The sequence below is a fragment of the Hyperoodon ampullatus genome, assembly GCF_949752795.1.
Source record: "Hyperoodon ampullatus genome assembly, chromosome: 8".
NCBI lineage: Eukaryota > Metazoa > Chordata > Mammalia > Artiodactyla > Ziphiidae > Hyperoodon > Hyperoodon ampullatus.
Window position 1 is genome coordinate 84,251,585 of NC_136921.1, and position 21,365 is coordinate 84,272,949.

Consider the following 21,365-nt stretch of genomic DNA (forward strand, 5'->3'; position numbering starts at 1 on the left):
TTCTGACTTACTTCACTTAGTATGATAGTCTCTAGTTGCATCCATGTTGCTGCAAATGGCATTTTTCTGTTCTTTTTTATGGCTGAGTAGTATTACATTGTATATATATACCACGTATTCTTTATCCATTTGTCTGTCAGTGGACATTTAGGTTGTTTCCATGTCTTGGCTATTGTGAATAGTGCTGCTGTGAACATAGGGGCGCATGTATCTTTTTGAATTACAGTTTTGTCTGGATATATGCCCAGGTGTGGGATTGCTGGATTATATGGTAATTCTATTTTTAGTTTTCTGAGGAGCCTCTATACTGTTTTCCACAGTGGCTGCACCAACTTACATTCCCACCAACAGTGTATGAGAGTTCCCTTTTCTCCACACCCTCTCCAGCATTTGTTATTTGTAGACTTTTTAATGATGGCCATTCTGACTCATGTGAGGTGATACCTCATTTTAGTTTTGATTTGTGTTTCTCTGATAATTAGTGATGTTGAGCATCTTTTCATGTGCCTGTTGGCCATCTGTATGTCTTCTTTGGAGAAATGTCTCTTTAGGTCTTCTGCCCATTTTTGGATTGGGTTGTTTGTTGGCTTGTTGTTGAGTTGTATGAGATGCTTGTACATTTTGGAAATTAAGCCCTTGTCGTTCGCAACTTTTGCAAATATTTTCTCCCATTCTGTAGGTTGTTTCTTCATTTTGTTTATGGTTTCCTTTGCTGTTTTGCAAAAGCTTGTAAGTTTGACTAGTTCTCATTTGTTTATTTTTGTTTTTATTTCCATTGCCTTGGGAGACTGACCTAAGAAAACATTGGTACAATTTATGTCAGAGAATGTTTTGCCTATGTTCTCTTCTAGGAGTTTTATGGTGTTATGTCTTATGTTTAAGTCTTTAAGCCATTTTGAGTTTATTTTTATATATGGTGAGAGAAAGTAATCCAGTTAGATTCTTTTGCATGTAGCTGTCCAGTTTTCCCAACACCATTTTGTGAAGAGGATTTTTCTCATTGTATATTCTTCCTCCTTTGTCATAAATTAATTGCCATTACAGAGGCTTATTTTGAGGACATTTGAGTGATTCTACTATCACATGACCTTCCTTGCTAAAAACTGATCAGTGTCCCTGGTCAGAGCCCAGACATCTTGCCTGTTTGCTCTCTTGGGCTAAATTCTTTATCTTCTTGGGTCAGGTCATGCCTCAAAGATTTTGTCCTTCACTCCCCTCTTGTTAGTTTTAATTGTAGTGCTCTAGATGCTGATCATTAATTACCAAAATCTGCAGGAAAAAATCCTGGTTGCTCCTTCCTGGTCCCTCTGCTGTATTTCACTCAGACTTCCAAGGTCCAGTCTGGGAGGCTCACCTCCCTCTCTGTGTAAAGCTGGGCCACTGGTCATGTCCTCCTATAAGAGTAAAAGTATAGCCAAAATCAACATCCCAGGACCCCCACTCAGGGAACAAGAGATGAGGGGAGAGGGAAAGGCAGTTAGATCCGGCACAATAATGAATTCTGACCGGCTTTCTCCTTCCCACCATCTAAACAGCAATAAGTGGCCGGCTGTTTCTTTAATTGAATCTTTTTTTCCGACCCTGGCAAAGGCAAAGCAAATTAGCAATAGCAATGTCTGTTAAAGCAGAAACAAGGGTAGAGATGGAAGTGGAAAGGAAGATTTGATTACATGGGGAAAGTACCTTTTTTTTTTTTCTTCCAAACCGTGTAGGTGATCCCTGAGATGGGAAAATGTCCAATAAAATATATCTATTACTTTCTTGTAAAAATGCCTCTATCAGCTAACCTGTCAATAAAATAAGGGTCATTCTCCTTGAAAATTTGACTAAGCTCCTATTGAAATGTAAAGAAGTAGCCACAATGGCTTATCTTATTTGATGTGCCCATGGGAATTTTTGGTTTCTATGAAATTTCAGTGCACCAGAACTAACGACTATGTATCTGTTGTCTAAGAGAATGGACTGTATCTCCAAATGGGTGAATAGGATTGTCCTAATATTCTTAAAGCAAAACACTTCCAAAATCTGACATTATAGTCATTGGCAGTAAGTGTAGACTGGCTTTTATAGAGTGCTATGAAATTTACATGGATGAGGGTAAAACAGGAGAACTATCTGAGTGTGAATATTGGAGGGCTGGTGATTAGTGTGAAAAATATTTGCAAGGTTACTGTAAAGGCCATGTTCAAAAGATTGTATCTGCAGTTTTAATGCCTCCTCTGGTATTGATCTTCTTTCTGACAAATTTTTGGAAGAGAAGGACAAATTTAAGAAAGTTAATGATGGCAGTTTAATCTATCTCAAGTTGATCCAGTAGTGATCTATCCGTGGAAATATATTTGTGAACAATATAGGCATCCCCAAAGAAACCAAATGAAGTCTTGGACTGGCATGAGAGTCAGATTATGAGGTGCATTCCTCCAGCAAGGAAGGACTGAGGGTTGGACTGAAGCATCCTTGCAGTTCACTCGGAGCTCACCTGCGGAGGTAACGTCAGCTTGGGCCTCAGCCTCAGGCAGACATGTGAAGGAGTGGACTCTGGTGGAGAATTAGGAGTCACAGGAGTTGGGTTTCAGCAGTAATTACTTACTGGCTGTTTCGTCTTGGGCCTTCATTTATTTCTGAGTGTCACAGGTAAAATGGGGAAAATAAAACCAATCTCGTCGAGTTGTTATAAGAATCACAAAGAGTCACATGTAATAAAGGATATAGAGAAAATTTTTATAATATATAATACAGTATGTAATCTACAGTATGTAGATTAAATATTTTAGTCTCTACATTATATTTTTGTAAAGGCTATTATTCTCTTTGCTCTAAATCTTCTCTTCTCTTTCTTCAGGACAGTCTATCTAAAGCTAATCTCTCCACCAATATTCAGGGTCCTCGCTTTTCTCCTTCCTACCAGATAAGTCCTGACTCCTGCACTTCCATCTTCAGTCATCAGTTTTCCCTCTTTCTCCAAGGCTTCTGTCCATCTACTGCACTTATGTTCAGCCACCTCCCGACCTGACCCTAACATCCTTTTTTTTTTTCACATAAAGGTTTTAATCATTTTAAGTTGCATATCACTGTAGGATATTTGCTCTTTGACTTGTTACTAGGCATTTAAACTGTGTCCTAACATACGAAAGCTCTGCTATTGTTTATGGTTCTCATAACCTACATGATAAAATCCCTACTTCAGCCTGAAAATCTGACCTAAGCTATTTAGACAATTGTTTCTTCCACTACATTTGCTCAAGCAACTGGTCTACTTATTGCTCCCCATACATTTCACACAACCCTCCCTCTGTCCTTTGCTTGTGTCATTTCTCCTGCAAGGAGTACCCTTTGCCCTCCTTCCCCTCAACTGAAATGTGCTGGTTAAGTCAGCTAGTCTCCTTGAAGCTTTCATGCCCCTTCCCTTGGTGAGCCACATGCTCCTGTGAAATAGCTGTAGTAACGTTCACCCTCCAAGAATAATTTTTATCTATTAAAGAAAGTGCTCAGCTATACACTGACAAGTTGTAAACAAGGAGCTGTCTTCTTATTCAGTAGGTCTAGAAAAGGTAGACCAATCTGTAGAAAACCAGAGGTTACCCTGTTTTTATTTTTTTTTACTTTTTTCTTCCATCAAGTTAAAATTGAATACAGTCAGTGAAAGTCTCAGTGCAACTAGGAGTAGCAACTCTTACTTCTTTTCCCTTTAAATTGTTAAAATTCCTTTTTTTTTCTTAAAGGAAGAAGATCCTAAAAATGCAATGAGTAAAGAGCGACAGGCATCTTCAATAAAATCAAAACTGTTGAGACTGCAAAAAGATATTGAAAAAGCCTCGCGAGACCAGGAAGGTGTGTAATTACCTCTTTGACTGGCCTGGTAAGGGAAAGTATTCTACTCGGAGGTTTCATCCACAGTTAGGGTGATTCTGCTTTTGCTGACTGGTGCAGAGATCATCTCATTTAACAGACCAAATATCAAACCTAATTTGTGTGAATAAAGAAAAATGAAAAAGCAAGGAAAGAGCAAAAAAAAATTGAAAATGACATTCTGGTCTGTGAGATCTATACAAGTACTATACCACCATTTCCAGAAGTGTAGCATTTTACAGTGTTCCTGAAATTGGCTGATATGAGGGACAATTCGTTTGGTTTAAAACATAGTAAACCTCCTATGTACAAGGCTTTTCATTTTCTCGTGTTTATTTATTTCCCCCATATTATTTCATTCTATTTGGGGGTGCTAATAGGTTGTTTTTAAATTTTTTAAATGTATGTAAATTTTTTTCTTTTTTTTTTTTTTTTTTTTTGGCGGTACACGGACCTCTCACTGTTGTGGCCTCTCCCGTTGCGGAGCGCAGGCTCCGGACGCACAGGCTCAGCGGCCATGGCTCACGGGCCCAGCCGCTCCGCGGCATGTGGGATCCTCCCGGACCGGGGCACAAACCCGTGTCCCCTGCATCGGCAGGCAGACTCTCAACCACTGCGCCACCAGGGAAGCCCTACATTTTTTTTTTAATTGAAGTATAATTGACGTACAACACTATATTAGTTCTAGGTGCACAACATAATGATTCAGTATTTCTATACATTACAGAATGATCACCACTTGTTTGTTTCTTTTTAAACTAACTTCCTGAATGATGTGAAAGTCATTCAGATTAAATCCTATACTTAGACGTTAGGTATGTGAGAACGTGAAGCAGCTCTAAAGTGTTACAGGTAATAAAAACAACTCCACTTTTATGATTCTGATATGTAGAGCTTATTTTATGTGGACCAGAGAACCCTGTTGCAATGTAATACTTGATAGGAAATCCAAGAGAGCAAAATGTTTAGAAATGTAAATATCAGCAGAGGAGAGCTTAACATGGGGGTAAATGTTAGGAATCCACCATGGAATGGGTCAACAAGGAGGATGCAAAAATCTCGTCTTGAAAAATAATAATCAAGACTCCTTAACCACCAGCATTTCTCGAATCCCATTAAATGAAGGTACAGGTCACCCATTCAGTAAAATTTAGTAACAACTACACACAGAAACAGCACCAGCCATTTGGGAAATGCTCCCAGCATCACTTCTGGGCTCAGGGTCCCTCTGAGTATAACCACCTGCCAGTTGTGTCCCACTAGGACCAGAGGAACAGCGACTGACAGCCTTATTTCACTTTCAGGCCTGGAACGAATGCTGAAAGCATACTACAGCCACTCCTCCTTCTCAGACACAGAGAGCCAAAAAAGCACAGCAGCCTTAATGGACGAGGTAAACATTTGCAGAGGGCAGTTTCCTAGATTTAATGATGAAGGAGCTATTTTGGGAATGCTTGTTTTCTGGACCATTTGACCTCTGTTTGCCTTTCCTTTCTCATGACACAGAACAGTCTAGTCGGAGAGCTTGTACGCTCAGCTCCTTGACAAGTGGTTTGAGGAATCTGGAAAAATCCAGCTACTTAGAAATGTTTGATTTAGTGTCCTCCCAGGGGGGGAAAAGTGCCTAAAATAGAATTCCCGCAAATAGAATCATTCAATTAAGGTCTGAAGACCACGTGTACTTTACTCCAGTTAACAGATGTGACCAAAAACACAGGATCTGCATTCAGAGAGGCCTGCATCTAGCTCTGCCTTTTACAGGGACCTAGGACAAATTTTGTTTTCTCATCTTTAAAGTGGGGATGTTGCTACCTAAGGGGTTTTGTGAGGATGATGCATTATTTAGAAAATGCTAGCACAGGGCACAGAGGAGAATTGCAATCCTGGTAATTATCATTGAGATGCTGTTTTCCATTCATCCTTGAGCTAACATCAGGGTCTTCTGAGTATAACGGGAAAGGAGAGATGTGGCCGCACAGAAGGAAGATGGCCGACTGGGGTGTGAGGCAAGAGCTTCCAGAGAAACAAGGAAAAAACTTCAGAGGCCAAGGTTGTTTTGAAGGAAGGGGACATACTGTCAGTGGAGGGCAGGGAGAGGTGCCTCTGGGCCTTTTTGCTGAAAGGCTGGACTGGGGCAGCCCCAAGACATTTGTTGGGATTGGTGGGCAATGCAGCCTCTTCAGAAGAACCCACATTATAAGGGCAGTTAGTAAAGGCCCATGAATTTTAAACAGGAATAAAAATGAACAGATACTATGACCTATGTGTACAAGATACAGGGTTTCTGCTGTGATTGGAGAGGAAGTTGACTGCGGTTAATCTGAGAAGAATTCAGGAAGAGATCAAAATTTTATCAATGTTTTGAAGGATCCAGGAAGCTGAACCAGCTTTCCTTACCTTGCACATAGCCTAAACAACTCTCTTGTAAAAGCAGGTACCTAATAATTCTGTCCAAATGAGCAATTTCAATAGTTCTTTGGTAAAAGTAGACAGATGCAGCCAGGTACAGTTTATCTGTTTTTTAGTAGTGGCTTCCTTTAATGGAGGTGGTGTTGCAGAAATAAACCTGACAGGCCTGAATTCTGTTCACTTGGGAACAGAGGTCTAATATCATTGCAGTGACATATGGCTACAATTTTTATAAAATTATAAAACAGACTGTTAGACATTTTCTGTGACAGCATAAAATGTTTAGTTAATTAATTCGATGTAAATGATATTTACCAAAAGAAAGTCATATGGAGCATTTTATGATGGCATTAAGATTCAAGTTTATTTCTTTGGGTTCTTGCATAAAATTTTGTCATTGACATAGAACACGTTATTAAGATTATCTTGGTACACAACTGGCCTGATTCACACAGTGGAGGATGCAAGATGGGAGATGATCTGACCCCTGAATTTATGTGTTTATGATCTAGTGATGGAGCAAATAAGAGCCTTCAAATAGTGCATGCCAAATATCCATGTAATTCGGTCACGCACCTCTGCCTCTAATGGAAGGAAACTCGTGATAGTGGTAGACTGATCTTGTGTTATGCAGAGAAGGTTTCTTGCAGGGAGAAGCTCTGTTTCACAGAAATTCTTCCTAATTCATTGACTCTTGGTCCTTGAAGTGCTATATTTGAAGCAAGAATGTTGGCAAGCCATATTCTCTGAGAAATTGTTGTGGAAACTGGAGGTATTTAGAGCAGATATTGTCTTTGGATACCGGAAGGAGCACCACAGAGCAGAGAGACTTGATCTGTGATGTTCTCAAGTGCAGACTAGATCTAAGGCTAGAAGCTATGGGGGAGCTTTTGATTTCATCCTAGCTGAGCCTGCCCACCATGCAGTGGATTGTTCCAAGGATTAGAGCCCTTCCCCATCGACTGGAGGTGTTTGGTCCATGGCTGTGACCCCCTGGCTGGGACCCCCTGGCTGGGATGTTAGGATTAGGAACCCCCAGGCTGGAGGTGTGGAAAAGGGAGAGACAATGGAGAGGAGAAGATTGGATAAGCAGACCCCTTCCAATATTTAGATTCTCTGATTTGATTTACAACTTGACAGGGAAGTCATTATAAAGTTTCTAGCTCAAGGTCAAATCAGAACAGGAGAGACTCCGAGAATAGCTTCAGTTTCAGTCTTTTGTTTGTTTGTTTGTTTTGCGGTACGCGGGCCTCTCACTGTTGTGGCCTCTCCCGTTGTGGAGCACAGGCTCCGGACGCGCAGGCTCAGCGGCCATGGCTCACGGGCCCAGCCGCTCCGCGGCATGTGGATCTTCCCGGACCGGGGCACGAACCCGTGTCCCCTGCATCGGCAGGCGGACTCTCAAACACTGCGCCACCAGGGAAGCCCTCAGTCTTTATTTTTATATTCAAATACCCCAGAATATGGTTTCTAGTTTCCAGAAGTGTTACTGCAGACTTTCTGGGTAATATAAGACCTCACCTCTTCAGGAAACAATAACATCAACATCAACAACAAATCCCTGACTCACATCATTTTAGTTTGATTCTATTGATAAGAGTTCACTTCTGTTCTTTATGTTGTGCCCATGGCACCATTGCCTTTCTTCAAAGCCTTCCGAAAGCCTACCTTCTGCAATCAACACTTATTATTCTCTACCCCATTCCTCAGCAGAAATTCGAGTAAAGCAATTCATTGCCACAAAATGCTGAGTAATATACCTATCAAGGTTTCTGGTTTACCTTATTTACAAGGGTCTAGAATACAACACACTCAACGACTAAGGCTTTCCTCTAGACTGCTTAAGGTGTCCATTGTTTTTCTCTCTTCAGCATTTTCTGCATATGAGTTGCAAATGAGTTGAATGTGTATTTTTCTGGACCTCTTTGTCATTTTGGAAGTTATCCTGATATCCCTTTACCCACGCAGTTGTGCCTCAAAATTTTCTAGAAGTTTACTCATATGGTCAAATGATGTATCCACAGAATAACTTGAAACTAAACCTTTTGCAAGCAAACACCTATAAACTGTCATCCGTCTTAGCAGAACTTGAGCAAAGACCTCAACCCAACCATGTCTGTAGTAACTCCATCTTCAAGTGGAAAGAAAAGGTAAGCATTTAAGAGGTTGGCTATAATTTCTTGACTGGGCTTGCTGGGTGGAATGGCTTAAAGCAGCAACAGGCCAAAAAAAACTGTTACGAATTATATATGCCATATGCTCAAATCCCCAGTTGCACAATTTTAAGATAAATTTATTTAATTATTTTTTGAGCACAGTAACAAGAGCTAAACACAAATGAATACATGCTTTGTATTCATATATAAATTAATGAGTTAAAAACACTTTGGGTTCCTTCTTCCTTCTCATACTTCTCACTTTATCCTTTGAACGTGTTGTTATAGTAAAATTTCTATTAAATCAAAATCTTAGTATTCATACAGACCTAAATTGTAAGATTTTGTGATATGCAGTAGTCTCATCCATTTAACATAGTACATAATGTAGATAATGCGTGTGCACAATTTAAAAAATTCACACACATGAATTTTCCCAGTGTTACACTCTAGGAATTGATAAGTGTGTGAATATACACGGGTAGCTGTTTTCCATTTCCTACAAGACGAGGGAGCTGTAACCACCTTGTGATGAAGGGACAGTTTTCCTTCTAAGAGACTCAAGCTCTAAAAGGGTCACAGAGTCATGATCATTTCACTTGCTTTAAAACCAAGTTGAATTTGTAGAAGTAATGCTGTAAATGTTACTATTTGGCCTAGGGGTACAGGTCAGAATTGCAAATACAGGCTATAAAATATAGTAATTGTCTAATTCTGAAAATATTAAAGTCTCAGAAACAAGAACATGCTAGAGTAGGGTTTAGGAATGTATTGAATTTTTTCTTTATACCCTCCTCCCAACAATTGAAAAACAAATTCCTGAGGAAAACAGCTCCAGAATAGTTACTTTTCGCAAATACTTTTGATGACAATGTTGTTAAAAATGACTTTTTTTTTTTTTTAACTATTCAAACAGCAGCAGACACATAGTTCTGTAAAAATATCTCGGCCTTCTCTGACAAAGAGATTAGAGAATGTTGTGAGCAGGTCATCGTCTGGTGGGCAGAGAATTCCAAGTTCTTCATCTACAGGTAATCTCATGCCCAGAATAATTTGGGGCTGGGTCCTATCAGTAAAGAACATTGCCAAAATTATATTTTATTTTCAGAGCCACATTGACATAAATCGGCTCAAAGAAATTTACGTTTCAATTAGGACTGATTAATTTGTTAAAATGTGTAGCTTTCTGTGCAAATATCATCCAAAAGGTGGGAAGGACTCAAGAAGATTGGAGGGTTGGGAAAAGAATTGTCTAATATGAGAAGGTACCTCCAGTCACTGGCATCCATGTTATTCAGACAGCCTGCAATTTGCTGCCCACACACTCAGCCTGGAAACATTGGGAGGACTCTACAGCTTTGTCTCCACAGCCTCCTCCAAACTGCCATGCAAATCCCAACCTTTTCAGGAAACACGGTAATCCCAAGGCCTACCCACCCGCTGTGTTCAGCCACCTGACTTTAGTCATTTTCCATCCACACCCCACTGCCTTTTACCTTTCAACACACACAGAAACACACATACATATACACACACATACATACATACACACACACATACATGCAAGCACCTGTCATTATCCATCATTGTTCAACTATAGTTACCATAACATTGACTCTCTAGATTTTTGATTAGAACTTGGCAAAAAAGTTTCAATCAAACCCAGGCCATTGTAGTCCACGTGGTATGTTAAAGACTCGTGGTTGCATCGTTTGAGAAACAGTTCCCTAAGTACCTGGGGATGATGGAAGAAGCACTTGCTCCAAGTGTCTCCTATCTATTCCTGATTGGCAAAACTGGTGCTGGTTTTCCAAAACATGAATACAGTGACCACACAGCTTAGCTAACTGATGTTGATTAAGTTCACATGGGAAACAATTTAAACTTATCATTATTATTACTACTACAGTAACTTCTTGTCCAGACTTACTTTCTATGTTAGAGCTTTTGATTATGTAATATACACAGTTCATCCACATAGTATGTACATCAGAAATGGTTACTGAATCAAAGAATGAATGTTATGTACAATTATAAACTTTCCTTTTGGGAAGATTTCAATATATTTAAGCTCTGCACTACACGGCTGAAAAACTAGACCACTTCCCACCATGTTCATCTTGCCTACTGACCCAGCATTAGTCATTATAACTTGATCCAACTTTCAGCCTCCGGTGTGACCCAGCTCGGCAATGGTCTTTGCAAGGCCTTATATTCTTTCCAAGCCAGGCAAGATGATGAACTGAATTTGGAAAAAGGTAAGAATCATTCTCAAATAGTTGAATTGCCTTCCCATGTTGAAATTTTTAACTTGAATAAAACTCTTGTCTTAGCCTTAATAGTTATTACCAGGTCATGCATTCATAGCCTGGCTGTTATCAGACTAAGTTCAAATCTATTATTTGACTGACTACTTATTCTTTGGTTCCTCCTTCCCTCTTAGATGTCTGCTGAAGAACAAAGATAAATAAATAAATAATTGCAGTTTGTCTTAAAAACTAGGATATGTATTACTCTTAACCAAATGAATATCTCTTATATATATATATTAATTTTTTATCAAAGTATAATTGATTTGCAAGGTTGTGTTATTTTCAGGTGTATGGCACGGTGGTTCAGTTACATATATATGTATATATTTATGTGTGTATACATGTATAGATATATATACACACGAATATAAGTATACATCTATATATATACACACACATACATGTTCTTTTTCAGATTCTTTTCCATTATAGGCTATTACAAGATATTGAATATAATTCCCTGTGCTATACAGTAGGTCCTTGTTGTTTATCTCTTTTATATATAGTAGTGTGTATATGTTAATCCCATATTCCTTATTTATCCCACCCCCTTCCCCTTCGGTAACCATAAAATTGTTTTCTATGGAAAAAAAAAAAGTTATTACCAGGTCAAAGCAGTTCAGGTTTATAATCACCCTTCTTAGAAGATAAAGATAAAGCACATCAAAAAGAAAGCTCACATGATAAAAATAGTTAACATATATTTGGTGTTTACTAGGTGCCAGACATTGCTGCAAACACATTGTCCAATTTAATATTCCTAAAAACCGTTTGAGGTTGGTATTATTTATGCCCATTTTATGACTGAGGCGACTGAGGCACAGAAAGGTTAAGTACTTTGGCTAAAGTCACTAGCAGTAGTGGCACAGGATTTGGACTCAGAAACTCAGAGTCACGCTCTTAATCACAGTGCTCCATTGGGGTAGAATGTCAGTAATGGAAAGTTATCAGAGAAGTGGCCCCACCTTTTTCCTTTTCAGAAAGTTACACATACAAGAATGTGAAGTGACTTCCTCTCATGGCTTAGTCTAAGTGCCAGTTCTAGAAACCGGGTCAAAGGACTCCCAGCTTAATATTTCTCCCACTTATCTCTCAAAAAAGGGTTTTATGACCAATTAAAGGAATTGGACCCCCTTCTTTGTGTCACAGATTTTTGTTTAACATGGAAAGGTTATTATATAATGGATGGTGTAGACCCCAAGATTATTAAACAAGAAAAAGTCACCAGCCTCAACTTTCTCTGTGTGTCCAATTAGCAGCCACATTTGGATGTTAAGCTAAGGCAGGGATCTGGAAATGAAATGGTTAGTGAGAAAGAATTGTGTCGTAGGAGAAAATTTATAATCCATGACCAGGACATGGTGCCCAGAACCAACAGAAAGTTGAGATGGATTTTGCAGCCAAACAACAGGGATACCACGTATTTGCTATTGGTTCATAGGTGCTTGCTTTTCAGTTTGCCAGTCAGAGTTCTCCAGGCAGTTACTTTTTCTTGTAGCTCAGACATAAGTAAAGACAAGAAAAAAGGAAAGTAGACTCTCTCCTGCATGCATCTTAAATCAATGTTGCCTTTAATTTAAAAGTCTTAAGTGTTATAGAAGTCAGTTTGTTACTCATCATGTCATCCTAAGGCTACCTACACCAGTGAGTAAATGAAATGCAGTAGTCTCACTTTCCATATGAATTAAAACACACTTCCCAGATGCCACCTAGAACCCAGGGTCCTGAGTCTGAGTTACATAGTTAACACAAACTGATCATCTTGTCTTCAGTTCTGTTGGTTGCAAAGCCTACTTACACATTATATCCTGTGGGTTCTTTAAATGGAACGAGACGTTCGTTGGAGACTTAGGGAAGCTGGCGATAAAATTTTAAGTTATTCGTTTGAATTCCGATAGTAGGCTGTGTCAATCTACTGACCTGAGAGAACTCATTAGACGGAGACCTTAGACTGAGAATGATCTCCTGCAAGAATAAATAGTGATGTGACTAAGGAGAGATAGAAGGGGGATCAGTGGTCTCCTTTGCCTTAGAAAGAAAATTACTGGGGAGAAGAATGAAAGAAAGAAAGACTGAAAATGACCTCATGATGATGCTTAAAGATCAAGTAGCTCTTGGATCCTTAAGGAAGTGGATATTTCCACTTTGATGTACAGGAAGCAGCCAGAGAGAAAGGACTCTCTCTTACAAGACAGGGAATAATGTGCTTTTTTTCTTTTTAATAGAGAATTAGAGAAGAGCCATGGGTTTCCTAGGAATTCTGTTTATTTGAATCGTTGCTTTAAAGGAGTATTGTCCTCAAATTGATATTTTATTCAAATTATCTACATTGTTGAATGGGGAGTTATACTGTCATGCAAAGCTGTGAGTTGGAACTTTGGACTCTGAAGCTGGCTCGTATAATGGAGAGAAGCTGCCTCGATCTAAAGAAAAGTCTGGAAGCTGAGACATACTCTTAGTAGTCAACATAGCAAACTATTTTGGCCACCAACATGAGGAACCCTTAAAGCACAGACACCAAGAAAGAGTTTGGGGATGACCCATCACCTCTATCCAAAGTGAGCCAGGCAGCACGAGGACATAGGATCCAAAGCGTTTTGTTTTTTTTTTTGTGTGGTACGCGGGCCGCTCACTGTTGTGGCCTCTCCCGTTGCGGAGCACAGGCTCTGGACGCGCAGGCTCAGCGGCCATGGCTCACGGGCCCAGCCGCTCCGCGGCATGCGGGATCTTCCCAGACCGGGGCACGAACCCGTGTCCCCTGCATCGGCAGGCGGACTCTCAACCACTGCGCCACCAGGGAAGCCCACGATTTTGTTTTTAATCAAACTATTTTATGGCACAACTTTTTGTCCATTACCTTACTCTTTTTAATATTCTCTGCATTCTGCGTGCTTCGTGCAGAGGTGGTCAATAAATTTTGCTTCATCTGAATCACATGCAGAAAAATGATGCTACCAAGTAACTCCTTGAAAGCAGGATCTCCTTAAAAACTGTCTTACTGATCAGACTCGGGCACATGCCTAAGTGCAGAAACCCACTTGTCTAACTATATGTATGTGCATTTTCACAGGTGACATTGTGACTATACACAAGAAGAAAGATGAAGGATGGTGGTTTGGTTCTTTAAAGGGAAAAAAAGGCCATTTTCCTGCTGCTTATGTGGAGGAACTCCCTTCATATGCCGGGGACACATCTTCACAAGCATAAGCAAGATTCTGAAGGCATCGCCTTACACTCTGTAAATTATACAATGTGGTGCAAATAAAGACAAATGTTGTGATCTTCTGTCTTTCTAACTGGATGATGGGGTCCTACCTGCATGTCACAGTGCTTTGCACTTAGTTCTTTGAAACAGAGTCAAAAGATTGAGAGTAAAGGGAGGTGGGAAAGAGGCCTGTTGGCTCCTAGAGTTTTCTAATTCTAAGAGACCCTAGAGATAACCTAATACAGCCTCTGCTCACAGAGAGAGAGAAAACTGAGTCCAGGGCAGTTCAGCCTGAAGTCAGATAGTCTTCTGGTAGCACAACAGAGATTAGGACACAGATGTCTTTTTTCCTGGGGTCTTGGGTGGAAATAGCCACAGCAGGCCCACAAGAGGTCAAGCAGTGTCAGGGAGATGGGGAAGAACACAGATCAAGTCCAAGAAGAAGAGCTTAGCAGAGACAGGCAGGCAAGACACCAGTGAGATAGACCCAGGTTAAGGACGTTAGAATAAAGGATCAGGAGCCAAGGCAAAGAGGCGGCGTGGTCGGAAGAGAGGGTGGTAGACGAGGACCATATACCAGGCAGAGGATTTCAGGGTAGAATGGAGTACCATCCTGAGCCAATGACCTTCTGAGGTACCCTCTACCCACAACCAGAACTGCTCTTAGAGTGAGGTCAAGTGTGAGCCAGAGATGGCTGGGGATCAGAGGATAAGAGCAAGGCAGATAGGAGAAGGTTAGGAAGGAGACAGTGCCAGAAATTTCATGCCTCCTTGCCCAGTTGGAAACTTCATACACCAATTCAGAAACCAGGAATTCTGCACTTCCCTTCCAGGTCATGATGAAAGGAATACCCCAAGCAACTTCCTAGTGAAAGACACTTTAAGTGCTAATGAGTCTCTAGTTTGGATGGAAAGTTCTAGAAACTAGCATTTACTGTCAAAATGGAAAATTTAGAGAGATTTATGCTGCTTCCTCAAATGCCCTGTAACGGGAAAAGGTTGAGAATGAGAGAGAGCAGACCCCAAACTCTTCCCGAGGGGAACATTTTAGAATGAAGAGAAGTGGTACAGCAGCATCTTTCAGAAAATAACCTAAGTCAGTCTGGAGACCACACTCTCCATTGAATGGAAGTTCAAGGTATTGATAATACATCTGGGCAGATTTACTTTTGTGCCAAATAGACAGTCTGGCATTAAAGGAGTAATTAAAACCCATTCTATTACTCTCCTGCCCCCTACCTCTGTTTATTTTTATTTAACTTGTCAAATTTTATATTTTCACAAAGGAAATTTTCAAACCAAGGTACCTATATTTTTTTATACTCTGCACCATTACACTCCTATAGCAGGATATAACTAACACAGAGATATTTATAGATACAGATATCAGACCCGAAGGAGCTCAAGTAAAATTTGTTATGTGAGACATAACTTACAGCCTAGAACAGATCAGAAGTTTTAACGTCATCCTTAATGGTGTATTAGTGAAGACTTTCCACACGTAGAAAGTAGGCTGAATAATAGGCCATTAGACCATGAACTGAGACTTTGAATTTACATTTCCTCTTCATCTGACTTCTTTCCATTAAGCCTTGATGGATAAAAAATTGTATAGCAATTGACTGTAGCCTACACTCGATCATTTGTACAGAGAAAGTGATGATAATGGTGGTTGGGCCCTGAAACTCTCTGGAAGTAATTTTCAAAGAAAGGGGCCTCTCTTTCTTCATAAAGCAGTTTTACTTTGTAAAGACATAAATGGTTTTCCTGGTTTAAAATGTTGCTGCAAATCCTTTTTGCATCTGTGATATGTAGTTTTTAAACTTCAAAGAAATACTATAGTCTTAAACCAAATAAAAATACAAATATTTTTGGGGATAACAGACTTGGATATCTTTTTAGAAGGGCAAGAACTTTCTGGCAGGACAGGTACGGATGGTACTCCTTAGATTTAGGTAAAAATTAAGTGCATATTGGGAAGACTAATGATGTGCCCAAGTCTTCCACAGAGAATAAAATAATTTTTAATATGAATACTTTTAAACTTTTAATTGGGCTTTCATAATTATACTCCACTAGGCAGTTTTCGTATGTCAGGAAGTTTTTAGCAACATTAACAACCTGAAATACAGGCAGCAGAGGGAGGTCTGAGCCAGATTTTCACTAAAAATGTCAAAAGCATTACTCTGTCTTCTTTCAGGTAGAGTAAAAGCTTACTATCTATTATCCTGTCAACCGGAAAGATTAATTTCTTTTTTTTTTGCATTTTCAATTACTCATAATAATTAATATTCATCAAAAAGTAATACGATATTCAGTTTGGGTTAAAATAAATTTCATTGTACAGTACCATAAGGCTTTAACTGATTAGTAATTCGAGCAGAATGTAACTTTGTTCCGGCTTCCAAGAAAAAGTCTCTCCTCCCCCAAAGTCTTGATGGCCTTGGGGGTAATCAGGCTAATTTGGAGAATCAAAATAACAACACATCCCATTGCCTGTGGCAATGTTAGTAGGAAAAATGTCTAACCCAGGGAAGATGGGCCTGGGGGCAGGGGATCATGAGAAGGTGGGATTTTGAAGGGTGAAGAGAAGTTACCATACAGAGTGGTTGGGGCACTATCACTCTGTCACTTCAGTACTAAAAAGACAGTGAGCCCTTTTCCTCAAAGAGCCCTTAGTCTCTCTTCTGAAAGAGAAACAGACCAGTAAACACAATACACTGTGATAAATGCTATAATAGGAGTATATCAAGAAGGTTATGAGAACATTTAGGAGGGGCATTAATTAGGATCAAGGAAGTCGGGGAAAGTCCAAACTGAGCAGGAGTCAGGCAAGTGGGAAGGGTGAGCTGAACGTGTGGGCAGATAAAGTGCTGCACGTAACCCCTGGAAAATACACACTAAAAAACTGATTACATACGAGGCCAAAAAGTAAGACTCTAGAAACTGTGTGACCACAATGTAAGTTAGAAATCATTAAGAAAAGGTTAAGTGAAAAAACCCTGTGTGTTTGGAGAACACATATGTATGTGTCCCTGCACACATATAAATGCACATGTGCACACATACACACTTCTAAATAACACATGGACAAAGAATAAATCTTAATGGAAAATTTTAAATGTTAGAAATAAAAAATAAGAAAGTTACTACATATTAAAACCTGTAGTTTCAGGAAAGCAGCTTAAAAAATGTACTATAAGAAAAAGGAGAAAGGCTAAAATTAAGGAATTAAGCATCCTAATTATGAATTTATGAAAACATCAGAAACAACCTAAAGCAAATAAAAGATCAGAAATTAATGAACTATAAAACAAAATAAGGGGTTGAACAAAGCTATCCATTGGTTCTTTGAAAGGATTAATCAACTGAGCAAACCTCTAGCAAAATTAAGAAAGGCATAAATAAATATTACTTCTAAGAAAAAAGTAGACATACTACAGATACAGTAGATATCAAAAACTAAAATATTATCAACAGCTTTATACCAATTAATTTGCAAAAAATGTCAGCAAAAGAGATAAATTTCTCAAAAACGTATGCCTTATCAAAACTCAGGAAGAAATAGAATAACTGAATAATTCAGTAACTATAAAAAAAATTAATAAGCATTTTTCTAAAAACATCTTCCTACAAAGAAGACACAGGCCCACATAGTTTTATATGTGAGTTCAAAAACAGAAAGTCTTATTCAAACTTTTTCAGGAAATAGAAAAAAAGGAACACATCTCAACTATTTTCAAGGGTCTAGGACCTAGGATAACTGTGACTCCAACATCCCATGAAGTTTATACAAAGGAAAATTAAAAGCCAATCTAATTCATGGCTATAGATGTAAAAATTTAAAACAAAAGTTTCACAAACTGAATCCAACATTATTCAAAACAAAACAAAACAAAAAAGATTGCACACCATGACTAAGTTGGATTTATTCTAGGAAGGCAAGTTTAATTCAACTTCTTTTTTAAGCCTATTAATATAAATCACCTCATTAGCAGATACAAGATGAAAATCTATAAAGATACAGAAAAACATTATAAAATTCAACAAACATTCATGATATTTACTTTTAGTTAACTGAAAATAGAAGAAAACTTTCTTGGCCTGGTCAACAAAAAAGAAAACAGCAAGTTTGGGAAACTACACATAGTGCAGTCTGGCCCGATAGAAAATTGATGCTCAGATTAAATGACTTGCCTAACATCATGTATCAATTTTAATAGCAGTGCAAAGACTGGACCATATCTTAATCCTCAAATCTTTCTACATTACCAATGTTGGGGCCAGAAAGCAGAATTTTTCACAAAAAAAGAGTATTCAAGATTTACCATTATACAGATCACATTTATTTGATCTCAAATATTGCCACTTTCTGGATTTTTGTAAAAATCTATCCAACTGAGTAAAATAACTTCATCCTTGAAGTTTTTCCCTTTGTTGGACCTTAGCTTCAGCAGCTACCTCCAGCTTGCTTGGTTGCTAAGGGAAAACGATAACATGTGTCTAAACTCCAAACATTCTTCACATATTTCACCATACATTGTTCATACTTCACACTACAATATGTTTAACAATACCAAGAAAGGAGCTGATTTAAACAGCTCATATACTCTCCAGTTTACTTACTTAACTGACACTCTTTTTCTACTTAGATGAAACCCTTGTCTTTATTCAGAAAGAGTCTTATTCTCAATTAGCTTTGTCATTTAGTCAAGAATTGCCTGTAGAAATATCTTTACCTTCTAAGAATTTCTGGACATCTCAGCAACATGCCTGTAGGTATTACTGAACAAGTCAGCTCCTTTTCAAAGATGTAATTTTAATTTCCCATTAAATAATCCTATATTAAGTCTAGAAATGTGTTCGACGTTAACAAATACTTACTAAGCTTCTACTATGTGTTAGATACTATGCTAAGGTGATACCAGGCACTTCACTGTCATGGTACACAAATTAAAATATAACTAATTGTCTCTGTACAAGAATCCTCTGAAGTGGAAGAGAAGCAACACATTCTAATCCTCATTAGCTGGGAAATTGAAACTTTAAATCCACTAGCATTACATTTTAGCAGATTTTGTGCTGATTCTGTTTTTTTAACTTAATTAGTGATTGAGTTTAATTTTAGAGGGCTTGTTGTTCCATTTTATTACAAAATGTGGAATAGGTTAGTCCACCCAATTTGGATTCCAGTTCAGTTTTACTACTTGTGTGCATTTGTTTCCCATTTAAGAAAATCTCTTATCTATGTATCTTGTGCTTTATTTCCATATCAGGAAGACTGTAAATGCTTAAAAGTATTATTTCTTATTTACAACATAGCACCCGAAATAAAATGGATAGAGCAAACTTAATGGAATAGCTTGGTTTACCTTTCACATGTATTCAAAGCGCAATTTTCATAATGTAACAAACTTTAAAATTTAAGCTAATATACTAATAATGTTGGCTCCAGAATATTCCTAGGTTGGCACAGAGCAAACCTCAAAAATTAGGGCGTTTATATTTGATTGAACAGATAAAGACTTACGCACAAGTCAACAGCCCTCCATCCACCATTTCCATAAAGACCTGGGGTGATAAGTGCAGTCTGAATACCTAGAGATGGTTCTCAGTGAGTCACTTGGGTTCTGAGGGCCAGGTACTAAGGATCCAGACAAAACATATTCCCCTGCTTTTTTTTTTTCTTAATCATTATACTTCTATAGAAACAAAAAAGCAAAATTATATTATAAAAATTCAAATTTGTAAAAAAAAACAAAAAACAAAAAAAATTCAAATTTGTATAGAATCTTTGTTAAGAACTCTGTTTTCACATACTTTCTCTGCAATATAGCATAGAAAGGCATAAGGTAGAGTCTAGGTGAAGTTCATGGGTTAGGTGCCAGACTGACACCTGGGTTTGAATCCCAACTCTAACACTTCCCAGCTATCTGATTTGAAGTTACTTACACTCTCTGTGCCTTGGATTCCTTATCTGTAGAACTAGGTTATGGATAGTACCTACCTCACAGGTTGTTGAGGGAATATAAGAGGTGACATCTGTAAAGGGCTTAGAACAGTGCTGGGCACATAAGAAGAGTTAAGAAAGTACTAACTATTATTCTAAGGTGGCCAGCCCTAACCAATTCCCAATTCCAATTTTAGAATGAATCAACTTTCCAGGTGAGAAAACAAATTGATATAAATTTCTATGGCTTAAGGCCCTTTGTTTGGTATGAGAGTGCACTTTATTCATACGTCTGACCTTGGATCCCAGCTGCAAAGCTGGTTCCTATGCTATCCTTTTGTGACTTTCCTGCTACGTGGTCTCATTCAGAGGTCTTGTCCCACCTCCACATCCCAGTTAGAAGAAATGAAGAATGGTGGTCCTTGAGGAGAAATGGACCAAAGTGTGGAGCTACCCATTTAGTCTCTCATCCCCCGTCTTCATTTCTCTAACTTGCAGGTGAAGAGGATCTTTCAGAATCAATGCCTCGTGCCTTCTCGCGGTATGGTTCAAAACGTATCAAGAATTTGTGGTATGAGACATGGTTTTCCTCTAGTTTCAGTGAATGAAAATCTTTTCTTAAATTCTGTTTGTTCCTTGAGAATATATTTCAAGCAGTAAATATGTACTCACTATAGTAGTCATCTGCTATTTTTTTCTTTTAAACATGTAGTGTCTATTTCTATTTAGAGAACTACAACATCCCTACTCTTAGCTCAGTTTCCGAGGTTAATCTACCTCCAGACCTGGGTTTCCTAGGCATGACAGGCCACTGAGGGAGAGTGCTCTGAAACTCCCTCCAACCCTAACTAGACAACTGGCCTAAACTTTTCCCCCAAACTGCAGGGAGAAGACAGCATTAGCTGGAAGCACGAAGCCCACTGCTCCATGGCTTTTAGTGTGCCCCAGATACCCTGAGAGGTGTAGTATGTGGCTTCCACTAAAGCCAGCAGACCTAAATACAACCAAATTTATAAAGAAAGAATGGTGAAATCTTAGCAGAAGTTGATAGAGTTCTAGTTTGTATTGAATAGACTCCAAAGATGGCAAATTTATATCCAGACCACAACCAGTATAAATATTACAAAATGAAAATTGGTTATAAATTTTCTATATTTGGAGTTTCAAAATTAGATCCTTTTCTAAAAGACATTTTAGAATAATGCCAATCTTCTTCTGATGTAAAGATTTGTCCTTTATTTTAACTGTAGATCCCACTTGGTTTAAGATAAAAATATTCTTTCCTTTATGATATTAGGATAATAATATTTATTTTGTGAAGTACATTTTAAAAATTGCGAACCTTAGGTTGGGCCCACACCCCCTCATTTTTTATTATTACTGGTCCATGACCTCCAAAAGCTTGACTTTATAAATCTTCTTTCCTAAGATTTTAATTCAAATAATTTACAGAAATCAGCAAACAGAAATGTTACAAAAATACA

General features: G+C 38.5%; 1 protein-coding gene across 2 annotated transcripts in view; it reads left to right on the top strand.

Annotated features, from left to right (window-relative positions):
• Positions 1-14,006, top strand: part of NOSTRIN (nitric oxide synthase trafficking) — a gene marked incomplete at its 5' end in the record, with an annotated part of 54,041 nt that extends 40,035 nt beyond the window's left edge. For both annotated transcript variants that reach the window (XM_079710623.1, XM_079710624.1), the window contains 6 exons: positions 3,723-3,831; positions 5,154-5,242; positions 8,283-8,408; positions 9,331-9,445; positions 10,583-10,672; positions 13,797-14,006. In XM_079710623.1, the coding sequence (XP_079566749.1) occupies positions 3,723-3,831; positions 5,154-5,242; positions 8,283-8,408; positions 9,331-9,445; positions 10,583-10,672; positions 13,797-13,933 (666 nt within the window). In that variant the 3' untranslated portion in view covers positions 13,934-14,006. The remainder of the gene's footprint in view (positions 1-3,722; positions 3,832-5,153; positions 5,243-8,282; positions 8,409-9,330; positions 9,446-10,582; positions 10,673-13,796) is intronic.
• Between the last annotated feature and the right edge of the window lie 7,359 nt (positions 14,007-21,365).